This window comes from Thamnophis sirtalis, unplaced genomic scaffold, assembly GCF_051295495.1.
Source record: "Thamnophis sirtalis isolate CommonGarterSnake01/CBP01778 unplaced genomic scaffold, rThaSir2_p1.2 scaffold_2, whole genome shotgun sequence".
Taxonomy (NCBI): Eukaryota; Metazoa; Chordata; class Lepidosauria; order Squamata; family Natricidae; genus Thamnophis; species Thamnophis sirtalis.
In genome coordinates, this window is record NW_028261382.1 from 77,313,549 (window position 1) to 77,333,102 (window position 19,554).

At 44.4% G+C, this 19,554-nt stretch overlaps 1 protein-coding gene across 2 annotated transcripts in view; it reads left to right on the forward strand.

Moving 5' to 3' along the window:
- The window catches only part of LETM2 (leucine zipper and EF-hand containing transmembrane protein 2), a 28,760-nt gene extending 18,638 nt beyond the window's left edge, over positions 1-10,122 (forward strand). The window contains exons 7-11 of one of the 2 annotated variants that reach the window (XM_087706158.1): positions 993-1,112; positions 3,888-3,998; positions 5,467-5,583; positions 6,536-6,610; positions 9,167-10,122. In XM_087706158.1, the coding sequence (XP_087562284.1) occupies positions 993-1,112; positions 3,888-3,998; positions 5,467-5,583; positions 6,536-6,610; positions 9,167-9,217 (474 nt within the window). In that variant the 3' untranslated portion in view covers positions 9,218-10,122. The remainder of the gene's footprint in view (positions 1-992; positions 1,113-3,887; positions 3,999-5,466; positions 5,584-6,535; positions 6,611-9,166) is intronic. The other variant, XM_087706159.1, reaches the window with a different exon arrangement.
- The last annotated feature ends 9,432 nt before the right edge of the window (positions 10,123-19,554 follow it).

Genomic DNA, 19,554 nt, shown 5'->3' on the forward strand with positions numbered 1-19,554 from the left:
ACCAGAGTTCAAAGGCCTCCATTCTTTGGCGCTCAGCCTTCCTTATGGTCCAACTTTCACAGCCATCCATTGCAACTGAGAAAACCATAGCCTTGACTATATATACCTTTGTTGGCAGGGTGATGTCTCTGCTTTTTAGTCTGCTGTCTAGATTTGCCATCGCTTTCCCCCCTAAGACCAATTTCTTGGCTGCGGTCCCCATCTGCCGTGATCTTGTAGCCCAGGAAAATAAAATGTGTCACTACGTACATTTCTTCCCCATCTATTCGCCAGGAATTGAGAGAGTCGGATGCCATGATCTTAGTTTTCTTAACGTTGAGTTTCAAGCCAACCTTTGCACTCTCCTTCTTCACGAGGCTCTTTAGTTCCTTTTCACTTTCTGCCAGGTTATTTAGTTTCCCTTCTAAAATGGCAGTAGCCTGGGAGGAGCCTTCATTTTGATACATGATCTACGTGATAGCACTGGCAATAGCATTTAGACGTATATACCGCTTTACAGTGCTTTACAGCCCTCTCCAAGCCTATTAACAGAGTCAGCCTATTGCCTCCAATCTGGGCCCTCATTTTACTGACCTCAGAAGGATGGAAGACTGAGCCAACCTTGACAGAATCGAACTCCATTGACAGTGAGCAGAATTAGACTGCAATACTGCATTCTAACTACTGCGGCGCCAGGAAAGAGAAAGGGAATAAGAGAAAGGAAGAGAAGAAGGGAGGAATAGCAACAGCACTTAGATTTATATAGCGCTTCACAGTGATTTTACAACTCTCTTTAAGTGGTTTGCAGAGTCAGCCCCTTGGCCCCAACAATCTAGGATCTCATTTTACCCACCTTGGAAGGCTGAGTCAACCTTGAATCTGGTGAGATTTGAACTGCCAAATTGCAGTCAGCCGGCAGTCAGCAGAAGGAACCTGCCGTACTGCACTCTAACTACTGCGCCACCATGGCTCCTAACCATATGATGCTAATTCTTGCTCTTTCTTGCCTGTAGATGATAGCCAAGGAAGGCGTTAATGGCTTGAGCGTGTCTGAGCTCCAGAGTGCATGCAGAGCAAGAGGAATGAGGTCGTTGGGCCTTACAGAGGACCAGCTCAAAGAGCAACTGAACCAGGTACGTTAGGGATGAGGGAGGGAAGGGAACTGAGTCCAAGAAGAATATCCAAAGGTATCTGGCTGCTTCATTGTCTTGTCTGAATGTCACAGGTGATCTCTCCCTCCGAGCATCTGTTTGGGATGTTAGAATGGGCCAGGCCAACCTTTTTATTTTTTGCAAAAGGCCCATGTGGTATTTTAACTGACCTCTGTTACTGTCCCAAGTATTTGAAATCTGTTGCTAAATTTTGAAACAAGATATATATTTTAAGTTATTATGCTGGAGTTGGAGGATTTTAAAGCTAGAAATAAGAATGGTTTGCCTCCTGGAAGCCTCTTGCTCCCATCCCCAGCCTTAAAGGTAAAGGTAAAGGTTCTCCTCGCACATATGTGCTAGTCATTCCCAACTCTAGGGGGCGGTGCTCATCTCCGTTTCAAAACCGAAGAGCCAGCGCTGTCCAAAGACGTCTCCGTGGCCATGTGGCCGGCATGACTAAATGCTGACGGCACACGGAATGCTGTTACCTTCCCACCACAGGTGTCCCTATTTTCCTACTTGCATTTTTACCTGCTTTCGAACTGCTAGGTTGGCAGAAGCTGGGATGAGTAACGGGAGCTCACTCCGTTATAGGGATTTGAACCGCTGAACTGCTGACTTTTCTGATCGACAAGCTCAGCATCTTAGCCATTGAGCCACCATTTCTGTTGCTTTACCGATAGGCAATAACTTCTTATTCCAAACCAACATCTGCAAAAATGGGAGATGTTCACTGATTCTCAAGAGCATCACATTGGAAAAGGTTGCTATAAAAGATGGCAGGTCTAGGATATTATCCAAGATGGAACTTATTTTATCAGTGGAAAAAAGGGGTGAAGAGTAAGAATGGAATCTGTATTGCTAAGCAAATTAAATACCCAGACAATATGATGTTTATAAAGCACTAAGGAATGTAATTGATACAAAATTAATAATACAGTATGGTATAGCCTTGTATGCAGCAAAATTGGCTTTAGCCTCACTGTTGCAATCCATGACAAAAAATACAAACAACATAAATAGCATAACGAATAATCCCTATGTAAGTCATTATGGGAAAAGAAAAAGAAAAACTAGGCATACGTTTTCGCATGTGCATGGAGTGATTGTGGTTGTGTTTAAGAGTGACAGCCCAAGGATAGAAACTATTTTTAAATCTATTTGCTCAGATGGCTATGCTTCAATGTCTTCTGCCCGATGGTAGAAGTGCGAAGAGACACTGACCAGGAATCATCCCTAAGTATCTTCCTTACTCTGCTAAAGCAGCGAGACTTGGCGAATATTTTTTATTTTTTAAGAGAGATGGAAAGTCTAAATTTGAGGCCAGCTCTTTAGTTGGCTGATTGGTTCAGAACGGGATTAGAAAGTATTTCAATTTAATTTTACAGACCTAAGCAGTTGTTCCAGCTGAGCTAAGGACCCAAATGGAGCAGATGGGAATGAGGGACTGCTTAAGTAGGCGTCCTTAGTGGCGCTCAGCAGGTTCTGAAAGCAGCTGCTTAGGATGGAGGGCTGGGCTGCAGGAAGCTACCTTTCCATTCTGAGCCGTTAAAATCTCAAAGAGGGTAGCTCAGGCTTGGCAGCCAGAAGCTTTAGAGTCAGATATGGTCTCGCTACACATGGAAGCCAATTCAATCTTTCAGCAAGGGTATGTTGGTATCTTCCGGGTTTTAACTCCTTTAGCATACTTTATGGTTGGAGTTCTTGCAACCTAAAAGGTAAAGGTAGAAGTTTTCCCTGTCCAGTCATGTCCGTCTCTAGAGGGTGGGACTCATTTCTGAATCCTAGCCAAGGGAGCCAGCTGTCAGGGTTCTGACAAATGCCCTAATTAAATCATGAGCCTCGAGCCAGGCTTCAAAAGAAATCCAGTTATTTATTAGGAGCTTCATGTCCGCACGTTCCCAAGTGAAGCCAGCTCTGACCCCACATAATTTACAGCCCCAATCATGACCCTCTCCCCCCCCCCCAGGGTATGTCATCAATCACATTCGCTAACGGGGCAATTTCACAGGGTAGAGAGGTCACTCCCCTCCGGGCTGCTGTAAGTAACCCTGGGATACATCGTTGAGAGAGCTAAGTCTGGAATGCGCCTCTGTCTTTTGCTGCCATTCCGTTTCATCGGTTTCCCATCCCCCCTTTCCTAGGCAACTTGAGAGCAGGCCAGGGATGCTTTGCGAGTTGACATTTGGGTCCCCTCACTTTCAGCATTATCTGAAGACATTTATGTGGCCATGTAGCCAGCACGACTATAGACACAGATGCACAGAACACTCTTACTTTCCCACCGGAGTGGTACCTATTTATCTACTTGCATACTTTTGAACTTCTAAGTGGATAGGAGCCGAGGCAAATGATGGGAGCTCACCCCATTGCGTAGCACTCGGGTCTCGAATCCAAGCTGACAATCTCAGCATCTTTAACCACTGAGCCATCGCGCCTCCTTGCAATTTATAACGCCACCAATTTCAGTCTGGGAAGACTCCATTCACCTTGATTGTTTTGTTTCCAAAGCACCTTTGGGAAGGACCATGAGAACAAAGCATAATCTGCTTTCCAATTTCAGTGTGTCAGGAATTTTCTGGTCTCGCAGGGTGGTCAGAGAGCCAAATTGGTGCAAAATATAAAGGAAGATTCTTGCTAGAGCAAAATGAGGGGGTTTCCTCCCTAATCCTCTTATGTTAAAGCTTCAGATTTGCAAAAGTTTAATTTCCCAGAAAATTGCTGTGAACAATTTTTTTCCTCGTCCCTGCTGTACAGTGGCTGGATTTGAATCTGAAGGAAAAAGTCCCTCCTTCTTTGCTGCTGCTTTCTCGTGCCTTGTACTTGACAGACCTGAGTCCCAAACCGATGATGGTGAACAACACTAAGGTGAGCAGGTTTTGTAGCAATGACTGTCAAACGAACTTGGTCTGTTTCCTGACGGGAAAGCAAAACTAGGAAGGAAGGGTTAGCAGCTTCTCCTTGCTTGGCCTCAGAGGAGCTGGGTGGTGCAGTGGTTAGAATGCAGTATTGCAGGCGGACTCTGCCCACTGCCAGGAGTTCGATTCTGACCAATTCAAGGTTGACTCAGCCTTCCCTCCTTCCGAGGTGAGTAAAATGATGACCCAGATTGATGGGGGCAAGAGGCTGACTCTGTAAACTGCTTAGAGGGGGCTGTAAAGCACTGGGAAGCGGTCTATAAGTCTAAGTGCTATTGTTTGGCATCTTCCAGATGTGTTTATTGTAGTCAGATGGAGGGTGCATTCACTGCACTGCAGTGGGTTTCAGAAGAAAGGGGGGAGGGGAATCTCTTAGAGTAACAGATTTCCTTCCTTTACTTTAAACCAGCATTATATTTCAACCAACTTACATGTAGTACAACAGTACAACACAGTACAACAAATCCCATGAGGCTTTTATGTTACCATCAGCATGGCGGAAGGTAAATCCAGAAATTTATCCCCCATAAAAGGCTTTGCGCCCTTGGGCTGTGATGGCGAACCTTGAGCAGGCAGAGCCCTCTCTGCGGGCACATGAGCTGTTGCCCCTGCTCAGCTTCAACGGGTCTCTCCCGCATATGCAGGGGGGGCACATGTGGGACATACCCATGCATGCATGGGGGGAGGCAGAGGGTCATGCGTGCATGCGCGTGGAGGAGGGGAAGTGCCCCCCCGGCCCATTTTTGGTGCCCAAAATGGGGTGTGGGGTAGTTTTGTGTGGGGTGTGGGAGTACTGGGCGGGGGGGACACACTCACAGGCATGCGCAGGAGAGCGGGGCACAGGGGTATGTCCGTGTGATTCCCCAAAGGTTATCCATCACTGCCCTTGGGGGCAAAAGGGGGATATGGAATCATAGGCTCAGGTTTTGTTCTATTGTAACTTTAACTGAGATAATCGTCATCAGTTACTGATACCTTTTTGAAAACCCTTTTCTTGAGGCTAAAAGAATTCTTGTTCTTGCTAAATGTTTAATTGCAGCATCTGCAATTTGAGCTTTGTTGATAACTTAAGTAGACTAAAGAAAACCACAAGGCTTTCTAACCACATATGTGTTATATTGTGCTTTTAGAATAGAATAACAGAGGGAAGGGAGCTTGGAGGTCTTCTAGTCCAACCCCCTGCTTAGGCAGTGAACCCTATACCACAGTGTTTCTCAACCGTGGCAACGTGAAGATGTCCGGACTTCAAAGCGAATGCTGGCTGGGGAATTCTGGGAGTTGAAGTCCGGACATCTTCAAGTTGCCAAGGTTGAGAAACACTGCTGTACCACTTCAGACAAATGGTTCTCCAACATTGTCTTTAAAACTTTTGTGTTATCTAGGTGTGTCTTAACCCAGGCCTTTCATTTATTCTTTAGCCTCTGAAGAGTGAGGATGCCGAAATGGATGATGATGATGATGATGATGATGATGATGATGAAGTAGAAGAACAGGAGACCTTGTTGGATTCTGCCCCCAAAGTGCAGGAAAGGAAGGTGAGAATTGGGGTGTATGTTTTCAGCTGTGCCTATTTTGGAGTTCTTGGTGTTCTCTGAGCTTGGTTGTTTGCTGGAGACATTTCATTATCCATCTAAGTAGCATCATCAGTTCTAGAGAATGTGGTGTTTGTTCCCTATTTATAATAGCTTACCCTGCCAGTGTTGGTGGGGGTGTGATCCTTGATTGGCAGGGCCTAAGAGCCAAGAAAAACACATCACACTGCTTCTCGGTTTCATTGTTGTCCCTCACCTATAGACAGAAATCTTGCCAGACTAAAACAACTATTTGCATCACCCTGGGAACAGTTAGGGAGGAGCCGTCTTAACCCTCTTTCTCCCAACCGTACTTTCCATGCTTCATTGACTCTTTGCCCTCCTGAACGCAGCCCCTCCCTCCAGGGAATCCAGACTACATTTCACTTCGATTATGGTATTGTTTTCTCCTTGATAGTTTGTCTCCTTCGTAGTTTCCTTAAAAGATATTGTTTTCTGCTTGATTGTTTGTCTGGTGTTATTCCCTGCTTATCTGGGTGTTGGTAGATATAGAGGATATGTTCTCGTCTTTTGGTTTCCTCCTCAGCTTTTGTCTCTTTTGAAGGGTGTATAAATATAGTTTATCTCTATGTTTCTGCTATGGAAGAATGTGGTCCAGCAAGAATTAGCTCCTATCCCATAATTCTTCTACCAAATCCAGATTGTAATAGAAATTAATAGCCAAGTTCTGAGGGGTCCTTGCTGCTCTCTTTTGTCTTTGAAGACACTTCAAAGTGCTATTGGTACCACACGATAGCCAAGCTCTTTCTGATAGCAGAGGAAAGTTGATAGCATCCTTACTCTTAAGAATGTGGGAATTTGGAGCATGGAATAATTCTGTCAGTTGGTTCTGATTCTGGAATAGCATTCTATGGAGTTTGGTTGACTTCATTTCCTCTTTCTCTCTTCTTTGAAGAATGAAGAATTTATATTGCCTCCAAAAGACAAATTACCAGTTTCTGAAATGTCAGTCAAGCCTCCTGTGGGAGAGGTGAGTTTTACTTTTGGACTCATAGTGTGCAAAAACAAGAAACCTGGCAAAGGGTCCATGGGTGTGGAGAATCTACATCCCTTTCTACCTACTCGAATGCCTTTTGGTCTGGAGAGCAAGCAAATGCCGCAGTGTTGCATTCTGTAATAGAACATTCATTTAGTGGCCAAGTGGAAGTGACTTGTGATGGTTTTCACACGTCCACTGCAGCATCCTCATGGTCACGTGACCAGAATCCAGGTGCTTGGCAAGTGGCATGTATTTATGACCATTGCAGTGTCCTGGGTTCATGTGATCACCATGTGTGACTAACCCACGTGTCAGAGTTCTGACGGATACCCTATTTAACTCATGAACCTCAAGCCAAGTTTCAAAAGAAATCCAGTTATTTATTAGGAGCAACATGTCGGCATGAAACCCAAATGAAGCCAGCTCTGATCCCACGTAATTTACGGTTCAACTAGGACCCTGTTTTCCGTCTCCTCCCAGGGTGTGTCATAAATCACATTCTCCAACAAAGCACTTCGAGGGCTGTAAAAACATGCCTCTCAGGTTGGCTCTGGTAACCTGAGATCCAACCTTGAGAAAGGTATGCGTGGAATGTACTTCTGATCGTGGCTGCTGAGCTGCTAGTTCTCCCCCCTCCTGCCAATGGCAACTCGAGAGCAGGCCAGGAATGCTTTATGAGTTGACAACTGCTTTCTGACCAGCAAAATCAGTGGGGGAAGCCAGATTTATTTAACAACTGAATGATTCACTTAACAATTGTGGCAGTGAAGGTCGTACAGTGGGACACAACTCACTTAACCGTCTTGCTTAGCCACAGAAATTTTGGGCGCAGTTGTGGCCGTAAGTCGAGGACAACCTGTACAGTGGCCTTGTCGAGTGAGGTGTCCTAAGTGGCAAGATAGCGCAAGAAAGTGAAACTTTTATGCTTCAAGAGCTGACGCACTTGCCCCATAAGCGTGTGTGAACCTTCGCACTTCGTTAAACCCTTTTGTTTTTTAACAGCAAGAGACAAATCTGAACTCTGCTGCTAGAAATTTGGAAACGCTTGTAGTTCAGTAGTGCCAAGTGTGAATAATTTTCTGCTCCTATTATAAAGTTCTCCTTTGCTTAGAACAGGGGTCAGCAACCCGCGGCTCTGGAGCCGCATGTGGCTCCTTCATCCCTCTGCTGTGGCTCCCTGTCGCTGGTCAGCAACTCAATTTTGAGATGAGCTTCCAGTTGGAGGGGGAAGCACGGCGCACCAGGAGGAGACTGGTTTTCTGGTTGGCTCCACAATTGATAGGGCTTTCGTTTAGGACAGGTAGAGGAAAACGGATGCTGCGCTAGGAGGAGACTCTGGTATTGGAGCTGGACTTCCAGTCAGCTCCAGAATTGGACCGGGAGTGCAGGGGAGGCTTCCAGTTAGGACCTTTGTGGCTCTTTTGAGTGTTTCAGGTTGCCTGGGTTAGAAGGACATAAAGATCCTACTAGATCTGAAGCCTATCTTGTCCATATCCTGTTTCCAATTCAGGTTCCAGTAAAAAAGGGGGCAGGATGGCTCAGTGGTTAAAGACACTGAGCTTGTCAGCCAGAGAGCTGACAAGCCCAGGTTCGAGATCTGAGCTTCACACTACGGGGTGAGCTCCCATTACTTGCCTCAGCTCCCCCCCATCTAGCAGTTCGGAAGCATGCGAATGCGAGTAGATTAATAGGTACCACTTCGATGGGAAAGCTCCTCGCGCCTTTGGCGTATATAGCCATGTTGGCCACATGACCCACAGTAGTGTCTTCAGACAATGCTGGCTCCCTCGGCCAAGAAACAGAGAGGAGCATCTAGAGCCAGATACAACTGATTTTAAAAGGAAGATGTGAGGCAGCCTAAGTTGTTGGCATACCGAAACTTGTGACCATGAACATTACCGTATTTTTCGGACTATAAGACGCACCATAATTTTGAAGAGGTAAATTTTTTAAAAACGTTTTTGTACTGTACATGCCACCGAAAGCCTCTGCACATCCATTTTTGCAAAGGGAGCGGGGTTTCAGTAGGCCAAAAATGCTGTATTCAGTGTATAAGATGCACCCAGATTTTCACCTTCTTTTGAGTGGGGGGGAAAGTGCAGCTTATACTCCGAAAAATATGGTATTTGGAAGACTTCCTTACTCTTGTTTCCCCTAAATTTCCTCATGGTTTTAGTATTAGTACTGTGGGAGGGATTGCTACTTCATGACTACTCCCCCTAAGACTGGGTCATGCCAATAATTGTTAGTACACAGGAAATAGCAGTAGTACTTAGGCTGATATACCTTCTCAGTAGGCCTTGAGCAGCAACACTTGTGCAATGTGCCACATGGCTTCTGGCCGCAACCGCAGAGGTGGTCCTAAGGTAAGCAGATAAGACATCCCCCGAATATAAGATCCGGTGCTTATTTGGGGGCTGAAAAGAAAATAAGACCAGGTCTTATTTTCGGGGAAACACAGGTACATATGAAAAAAATTAAAATGCAATAATTGTCTCCTTTTACCTTCGTTACTCATATTTGCTCATTGTTCCTTTCTTTTAAAAGACTAAAATAGAAGCACCCCGGAGCACCAAAGCAAGTGCAAACGGCGTCTAACCGCTTTCCCACAAAAGAACTGGACCCTCAGGGAGAACACAGACACAAACGCTACCCTTGTAACTTGCAAAATGTCGGCAGCTTTCATCGTCCATCTCCTTCGCAGACCCAGCCCTGCAAATTCCGTTTCTCCAGACTCGATGGCCGTCTATCTCAACCAGGCGAAAAACTCACTTCGTATCCCAGGGCAAAGATTTGCATTCGTGAGACATCCGTCTAACTTATTTTGTTTTGTAAATATGTACATAATCCCACAGACTAGACCAGTTGTAAACTTAATGCAAAACGGTTCCCGCGTAGGGTGTGTCATTCCTTAAGACTTCTTTTGTGATTAATTTAAATTTTGTAAGAAGGAGATTCCTTGCTACCCTGAGCCTTTTTTGCTATGAGAAATTGTAAGGAGTTGGGTTTCCCTCCCCTCAGCTGTCAAGGCCTGAATTGATTTACAGCCCGGTTCTTAAAAAAATCTTACTTTAAAAGTAGGTCACGGAGATAGCCCTTTCCAATTGATCTTGCATAAAAATTGCACTCCCTTCTCAAACTCAAACGAGAAGAATGGAAGATGGACATCATTTTCCTCTTACTATACGCAAATAAAATGGAAACCCTCCATGGCCCATCTGGTTTCCTCCTGTCACACGTATACAGCATTATTACCGATTGGTGAAAAGACTGCACACTCCAGTGTGTTTTCCTGTTGTTTCAAAAGGAGCAAATGTTACACAAAACACACAGAATTGGGACCATAAACTTATTTAAATAGAGTAACGAGCAATTAAAGTATGGATTTAAGTTATCTACAACTCGCTCAGGCAGATGCTGCCAATTAATTAATTTATTAATCCGATTATTTGTAATTGTATTGTCTTTGTTAATTAAATTGTGGATGTTGAATTAACCTGTAACCAGTGTCTGTCTGAATTGGGGTTCTAAAAAGAAGATTGTGGAAGATTATGAAAATGTCTGCAGTTTTTCTGCCAGGTTTGCCTTAAACACAAGATACTAAGATACTATGACAAAAAAAAGGACAATCTTACCATCCTTTGCTAATGCTCTGCATAATATTAGCAGCGAGGCAGCTTCTAGCTAAGAAATAAGTGACTTGAGGATTGCATTCATCACACAAGATGCACTTGTGTCAGATATATCCTCCCAACAGAGAATCATTTTAATCTTAACTTCATACATTTGTCCCCGAAATACACATTTCTTATCGATTTACAGGTGGTCCTCAACTTACAACAGATCATTTACAACAGCACTGAAAAAAGTGATTTATGACCGTTTTTCTCACTTGCAGCCATTACAGCTTCCCCACAGTCACATGATCAAAATTCAGATGCTTGGCAACTGACTCAATTTTATGACGGTTGCAGTCTCCTCTGTGTGTGTGTGTGTGTGTGTGTGTGTGTGTGTGTGTGTGTGTGTGAGAGAGAGAGAGAGAGAGAGAGAGAGAGAGAGAGAGAGAGAGAGAGACAGGATCCCCTTTTTGTGACCACCTGAGTAGCAAAGTCGACGGGGAAGGTAGATTCACTTAACCCTGTTACTGGCTTAACAACTACAGTGGATTCATTTAACAACTGTGGCAAGGAAGGTTGTAAAGTGGGACAAAATGCATTTAACAACTGTCTCGTTTAGCAATGGAAATTTTGGGGTGCAGTTGTGGTCGTACATCAAGGTACTACCTGTCTAAACATCTTTTGGGAAAAATCAAAGCTAACTTTTGCCCTTTTCCCAGTCTCTAAAAAAATTTGTTGTTTGGACTGACAGTACCAGAATTTCTTTAAAAACATTCTGAAAAAATTTACTGCAAGATCTGTTTCAACCAGTGGTGGGTTCTGGGAGGTACGGCCCGTTACGGGCGTACCGGTGGTAGACGGGATCAGTGGTCACGGTACCGGAACGGTGGGTTGTTTGGCCCACCTGCGTTCCTTACTGCTTTTTGATGCAAACAGGCCAATACCGCATGTGCACACAGTGTGCGGCGCCTGCGCAACCTCCGAGTGTCGCTGGGTGGTGGCGTGCGCATGCGTGCCCTCCAAAGACGCCCGGCCCTGTCACAGTGTACCGGTTATGACAGGATCCAGAACCCACTACTGGTTTCAACCAAGTGGAGTCTGATACGTCAGCTATATGTGTGTGTGTGCGCACACATACATAAACATTACTGAAATGAATGCTGGGATAAAGGAGCCACCGGAGACAGCTTTGAGGAACGAAGCTCAAGGTTTCCACGCAGCTAAGCTTCTATCTTAACGTTAATTCATGGCTTATTTAAACTGCGTAAAAATCCCAACGGTGGAGTTCCTACAACAGGCTGAGCCAAAACAAACAGATGTCGTTTAACACAAAATAGAAGCCCAGGCGTCAGCTAATGGGAGAAAAACGATCTGCAAATGAGGGAAATCTACAGTGTAAAGAAATAAATGTTAACAGAAAAACACAGATTCAATATTAAAAAGCCTAGAGATGAAAGGAACAGGAGCGATGGGAATAGAACGATGTACTGTTTCCTTGAAAGCCCCCGGTTTATTTATTTTTATTTCATACTATCTGATAACCCAGCATTGCCCAAGTATTTATTTATAGGGAGAAAATGTCCAGACCAAACGTAATTTCTAATGTTGGATTGTCCCCCTTACCAGAGGGAGCCCCCTTGTGGAGTACTGTGAAGCCGTTACCATGGCAACTCCACTGCGCTGTACAGTAGAAGCCATTTTACAGCAGTACAGTAGAAGCTGTAAGGTACAATAGGCTGTTTCTTAACAGAACACCCCCCAAGGGGTTTTAGGGGGTGTCTTCCCCCCCCCCCATAGTATTTGTTTCCCGAGAATAAGTCATATGTGTACCAATTTTGGTTGAAATTGCTCGAGGCGCTCTAGAGTTATGCTGGAACACACATGCACACAAACATAGTGATAGATGATAGATAGATAGATAGATAGATAGATAGATAGATAGATAGATAGATAGATAGATAGATAGATAGATAGATAGATAGATTTCTTAATTTCCCATCTCCCTCAGAGAGGGTCTCTGGGCGACATACAATATAATAAATGGTTGCTTATCTAATGTTACAGACTTTCTAAACGAGGCCCAGCATCCTAGTTCACCTCAAAACGGAGCTTCGTAGCCTCCATTGCATTTGTGGCAGGCTGGGCCCTTGGGGTTCTCTCCAGGGTCCTCCAGGCAAGTCCCGCCTATTGATGGAGCTGTCAGATGCCGTACTTGGCTTTTGACAAACAAGGCCCAGCTCTCCCCGACTCCCCTAGCAATCAATAGCTGACATAACTCTTATTGTGGAACAAGTGTTTTCCAGCACTACATGTGGTGTGTGTGTGTGTGTGTGTGTGTGTGTGTGTGTGTGTGCGCGCGCGGTGTTAAGCCCAGCCTGTGCAGTTTTGATCACTGTTAATTCTTTTGGAAATTTCTGTCAAAACCCACTTCACCAAGCTTTCCAGTTATGGCACAGAATCCTGGCAGTATGTTTTTTTTTTTTTTACATCTATTCAAAATAAGACCCTGCTGTTTGTTTTAGCGTACAAATTTTTCTAACATGGAACACTTGAATGCTTCTTAACCATTGCCTGGAGCAGGGGTTGGCAACCTTAAACACTCAAAGAGCCATTTGGACCCGTTCCCCACAGAAAAGAAAACACCAGGAGCCACAAAACCCTTCCCACGCCTGACCATTCCTTGAGTGGCCACAAAACTAGTATATGTAGTTGAATTAAACTTTTCTTGGATTTATCCATGGTTGGCCTACTGGGGGTGAAAAAAGCTCAATAAATCGCGTGCTGGCGGGTGTCGCCCATTGGCGGTTGTAAGGCCTATTTTGAGCAACAGGGAGCCGCAGCAGAGGCACATGCGGCTCCAGAGCCACAGGTGGCTGACCCCTGTCCTGGAGGAAGACTTGCTGGAAAGTGAAGCTAAATGTCTAGAAACATGTACGACCCACCCCCCCCACCCCCGGATCAATGATTTGGCACTGATCTGAAGCCTGGAGAACTCAACTATTAAGTGTTCATTTTAACAATAACAACAACAACAACAATGCTCACCCAAGTGGAGAAGCAAACTTTCCATTCCCTGTTGTTAAAAGTCTGTCCATCAGAAACATTTGCTGATTCCCTGAACCCTGCAAAGATCCTTCAGTGGGATTAAAGTCATGGTTGTCCCAAAGGTGTTTTTTCAGGAGGCCATTGGACTTGTTTTTTCTTTTGAAGGCATTTCGCTTCTCATCCAAGAAGCTTCTTCAGCTCTGACAGGATAGTGGGGAATGGAAGGATTTATATTCCTTGCAGACAGCTGGTCATTTGAGCACTACGGTGACTCTGAGGAACACAGATAAACGTCCAAGTGCTTCAAGGACTCTCTAAAAGGATGCAAATGACCAGCTGTCTGGTCTTAAACAATATAGGTAGACTCATCTATGGAAGGAAGGCTTCAGAAGATTAGAAACTTGTTTTCTTTAATCTAGTCTCTTCCAGATGTGTTGGGCTGTGCTACGTGTCACCCCCACTGAGCTCAGTCATCGGGCTTCTTGGCTGGGCTTGGATGTCTCATTCCAATGATTTCAGTGAAAAAGAAGATAAACACATTTTGTGTTTGTACGTATAAAGACAAACAACAGTACCAGAATGTCAGGAAAATAAATACACACACATACACACGAATTTGAAAAGCAATTTAATTAATCAAACTCCATGCATCCGTGGCTCTGCTTGTTTATTGATTTATAACATTCTTCTGCTAACTAGGGCATATACAAAACCTTTGCCAGACCAATTCTCAAATACAGTTCGTCTGCCTGGAATCCACACTATTTATTGGACATTAATACTATTGAGCAGGACCAGTAGTATTTCACGAGAAGAGTCCTCCACTCCTCTGCTCACAATAGAATTCCTTATGCCACCAGGCTGGAAATTTGGGGCTTGGACAACCTGAAACTACGCCGCCTATGGTCTGACCTAAGCATAGCACACAAAATTATCTGCTACAACGTCCTACCTGTCAATGACTACTTCAGCTTCAACCTCAATAATACACGGGCAAACAATCAATACAAACTCAAGGTAAACTGCTCCAAACTCGATTGCAGAAAATACGACTTTAGCAACAGAGTGGTCAATGCACTTCATGACTCCATTATTATATCCTCTAACCCCCACAGCTTCAAACTTAAAGTGTTTACGTGGATCTCACCCCACTCCTAAGAGATCCATTAAAGGGGGCGTGCATAATTGCACCAGCATGCCTACCGTCCCTGTCCTACTGTCCCATCTATTTGTACTCATTTCCCTTGTTCATGTCCATGTTTATACTTATAACTGCTATCTTGTACATGTTTGACTAAACAAACAAACAAACAAATAAATAAATCTAATCATTGCAGAAAGTTCAGAAAGCTGTTTCAGCTACTGTTCCTAAAAGTACCACCAGGGGGCAGCAGAAGCCCAGCAGCCGAGTCTAAGATAAATGGAAATAGGTGCAATTTTTTTCTTTTTTTTAACTTGATGTGAAGATTTGCAACGTGTCACTGGTAGAAGTCAGGGGAGGGATACTCAGTCCAAAACAAGACAAGATGATGAAAATACTTTGTAGCTCATAGGCTCAGCTTATGGATGATGCACGTCACATTTGTGTACTTAAGACAACTTTTTCATGCACTGGTACCTTAACTGGTACCTTAAAAGAGCCAGTGTGACTCTTTTTTTTTTTTAAATGTTCTGCTTTCTCTCGTTCAAACAACTTCATTTGGACTCTTACTAGAAACATCTGGCTGGATTTACTTGGCTCTTAAGAATTCAGCCACTTTTCTGGCCAAAGCAGCTGCGATGCAAATGTAAACTTCGCTCCTTTTGAAATCCAATTGCAAAATGTTATTGATGCAACTGGACATCAAAATGGCTGTTTTTAGCACAGGGCTGAACCAGAAATAAACTGTAGGAAGTTAGCACCCACCTCTCTCCTAGGAAAATGAAATACTTTAGGAAATGTTAAAAGGGCAGAATATTTCCCCTAATAGGGAGGCAGAAACTCTCTCACACACTCCTTTGTCAATGGGCCATTAAGGCCTGTGCCAGACTATTCTACATAACAAAGATCTACCTCCTTCAGGCGGAGCCATAATAGAAATCCTAAAGTCCTTTCATTATATTATCACCCAGCAAGGCTGAACCAAGCCTAGGACTCAGGACAGCCCACAGAGTTGCCCCTGCATGGTCCCATGGGAGTCTGACAACCAATCAGAATACAAGCTCAAATTCAAAAGCCCAGAGAGGACATAAAACTCCAGGCATTCTCAGCATCTCTTCCCTTTTTTGCCCAGGACCTCAAACCATGGGATCCACCAATAAACCATCTTTCCAAGCAGTCTTCATGTTTCCAGCATCTTTCTTTCCACTTGGAACTGAACCCAGAGGGACATTTTCTTCCAACATGACCAAACACATTGTTAACTTTGCTGTTAGGCCAATCCAGTCTGCGTGGACAATTTTTGATGCACCTCCCAACAACCCCAGAAAGTTAAGTAAACTATGGTTCTCAACCATAGGCAAGCTGTCTTGCGAACGCAGCTAATACCTAAAATGTTTTTTTTCAGTTTACCCCTATTTCATCAGTATATTTTAAGTTCTGTGCTTATATGTGTCTGCAAAAGTTTCAAAGCTCAGCTGAATTCATCATTATTTACTTGTCCACACTATTAAATAGCAGTGTTGCATCATCTTATTTGATGCAGCCTGTTGCAAGTGAAGACTCTCTCTAACAAAGATTTAATATGACAACTATTAAAAAGCAAACAGAATATTTTGTATAAATGAATAGCGAACCCAAAATAAATTGCCAGTCTTCCTTGAGGGAAAAGGTTGTCCTGGAATGTAACCAGGGATGGGATTCAGTCATTTTGGACTGGTTTGAGCAAACTGGATGCTAAGTTTAGATCTGGTTCACAGAACTGGTTCACAGAACCTCCGAATTCCATCAGCCGCCCAATGTCGACTGGCGACTACCTGGAGGAGGGCCTTCTCTGTGGTTGCTCCGACCCTGTGGAACGAACTCCCCGTGGAGATTCGTACCCTCACCACCCTCCAGGCCTTCCGCATAGCCCTTAAAACCTGGCTGTTCCGACAGGCCTGGGACTAAAGACTTGCAGCCCCACTCTGAATGGTATGATTGTTGTGTTTCTTAACTGTGTATGTCTTTATATTTTGTAATTTTGTTGTTTTCCCCTTCCTTCAATTGTGAGCCGCCCTGAGTCCCTTCAGGGAAAAGGGCGGCATACAAATAAAGTAAAAAAAACAAAACTGATAGTTGCAAGGACTGACTGGCCCCACCCTCCCCTCCCAGGAGTCTCCACGCAGCCCATTTTGGTAAGTTCGGGACCCATGCAGAGGCACTGGAAGGGCAAAAAACAGGCCTCCTGGAAGTTCCGGAAGTCTGGAAACGGGCATGTTTCCGGCCTCTGGAGGACTTCCAGATCCCAAGGGAGGCCGTTTTCGCCCTCCCGGAGGCTTGAAAAAAACCTCCAAAACCTGGGGAGGATGAAAATGCCCTCCCTCGCCATGGTGCAGGAGGCTGAGTAGGCCACAGCCACCATGGCCACGCCCACCCAGCAACTAGGCAGAGAACTCTTTGCTTAAAATTTTGAATCCCACCCCTGCGTGTAACCTCTGTCTCAGCAACGCAACACAAGCTCCATGGAGGCATCCTCCAACAACATGGCAGTGAAGATGAGGAGCAACACAGCTCAGGCGATAAGCAAGGACTGCCTCTTCCTGATCCTCGCGCAAGAAGAGTGGAGAGGAGGTGGGAACAGAGCAGGCTGACCCAACGACTTGGGAGGAGAGTGTCCCGCACCTCTTCACAAGGCACACCTGGGAACTGAGACTTTAAGGAGATGTAGGGAAGGGAATTTGTCGGGAACCAATGATGAATTCATGGAGTTTTGTGTGCCGTTATGTGATGTCTGGAGTTCGCTGGACTTCTTACAATACAATAGCGGAGTTGGAAGGGACCTCGGAGGTCTTCTAGTCCAACCTCCTGCCTAGGCAGATAACCCTATACCATTTCAGACAAATGTCTATCCAACATCTTCTTAAAGACTTCCAGTGTTGGGGCATTCACAACTTCTGGAGGCAACTTCTGTTCCACTGATTAATTGTTCTAAAAAAGTTTTGAAACCCACCACTGCTCCGGGGCACCACAACAATCATTAATACATGCCAGTTGCCAAATGTCTTCACATCATCACAGGATGATGGGGACGCTGTAATGATTGTAAGTGTGAAAACCGGTCCTACGTCACTTTTTTCACTGCCATTGTAACTGAACAAAAAAAAATTATTGCATTTTTTAAAATTCTTATACATACATTCACAAATATACAATCTCATAACTATTATTAATAATGTGTTATCTTTTAATATTTATGACATTTTTTCCTCCCCTAAAGTTAAAAATATAATCAAGATTGCTTTTCTACCATCCCATACACCCATCTTAATTTACAACAACTATGCTTCTTCCTTCCTTCCTTCCTTCCCTCCCTTCTTCTCTCCTTCTCTCCTTTCTTCTTTCCTCCTCTCCTTTCCCTCCTCTCCTTCCCCTTCCTCTCCCCCGCTCCTCCCCTCTTCTTCCCTTTCCTACCCTCTCCTACTCTTACTTCCCCTCCATTTCATCCTCTCCTTTTCCCTTTCTCCTTTCCCTCTCCTTTCTCCTCTCCTCTTCCTATCTTTCCCTCTGCCCCTCTCTCCATTCCCTCTTTCCGTTGTTGTGTTTACGTATTTTCCTCTTCAATCTGGTGTATTTTCGGGATGGCCTTTTAGCAAACCCAGATAACTTTGAGCAAAAAATTAATAGTTCTAAGTCGAGGGCTATGTAAAATTCCCACAACTTGGTAAGGCAATGTCTAGATTCCAAATGCCTAACTGGAAAAGCAACTACATCTCCCAGTTTACTCCCCTCTAGTACAATATGTTAGTGAAATGAGGAAGCCAACCCACAAACTTGCTGAACTCCCTGCGTTTGGCTTCCAACCTACTTGGCAGTTTTTTTTTGAGACAATGCTGGAAAACCAAGTTAGCAGACAGAGGCGAAACTCGGCATTTCCAACATCAACAAATAACAATTACAATGTTTTTTGCATGTGGGCTGAGAATGTGAAGAGGTGACCGCAAAAGAAAGCCAACGGAGCATGGCAAAGGAAGTACAGAGGGAGCGAATGCCACCGCTTCTGCCCACACAATGGAAAATGTGATCTTTTTCCAAGGTTCTGGGAAGAAACGAATCCCAACCAACGATTGTCTGGGGGTGTTCTGCTCCTAGCAAAAATCTGTGTAGAAAACAAGTATCTCAATTCAGCGTTTGTCAACAGCAGAAAATCACAGCGCGAGGTCTAGAGCAGGGGTCTCCAACCTTGGCAACTTTAAGACTTGTGGACTTCAACTCCCAGAATTCCTCAGCCAGCGAAAGAATTCTGGGAGTTGAAGTCCACAAGTTTTAAAGTTGCCAAGGTTGGAGACCCCTGCTTTTAGAGCAGGAGTGTACAACCTGCGGACAACGGGCCACATGTGGCCTTGGACAGCTAGCAATAACACAAGATTGTAAACTTTTAGGATCGTTCTCTGCATTTATATAGATTATACCAATGTTTCTGTAACTCGGCAACTTTTTTTTTTCCTTGTTAAAATATTTTTATTTTCCATTTTTCATTTTCATACAATCACATATATACTGTGGATAACTGGGACCATACAACATTAAACAATAATCACAGCAGTTCCTCTTGTCAATAATACCCCCAGAAATATAAATAAAATAAAACTCAAACTGAAACTCAAATAGAAACCCAATATACCTCTTCCGCTCTCCATACACCTCTTTCATCCGCCCCCCTCCAACTTACTATCTTCCCTCCATCATTCCCCTCTACCCTACTTCCCCTCCCCCTCTACCACTCCTCTCTCCCAGTCCACTCCCTCCCTTCCTTCTCACCCTCCCTCCCATCCTCTCTCCCGCCCTCTCTACCCCTCTTCCTTCTATCCCACTCCTCCTCCCCTTGGTGTATTTCTACTATATGTCAATGTATTCAGCTTGTCCTATTTTTATGGAGAAATTAGAGAGAGACAGTATACATGTGAAATCGCATTACGTTGAAATCTAACTCGGCAACTTGAAGCTAGGTGGACTTCAACTCCCTGGGTATTACAACCGTTCATAAATAACCATCAAGAAGTGGAGTGTTAATACCACTTTTTAAGGCCTTGGTAAGGCCACACTTGGAATACTGCATCCAGTTTTGGTCGCCACGATGTAAAAACACGTGGAGA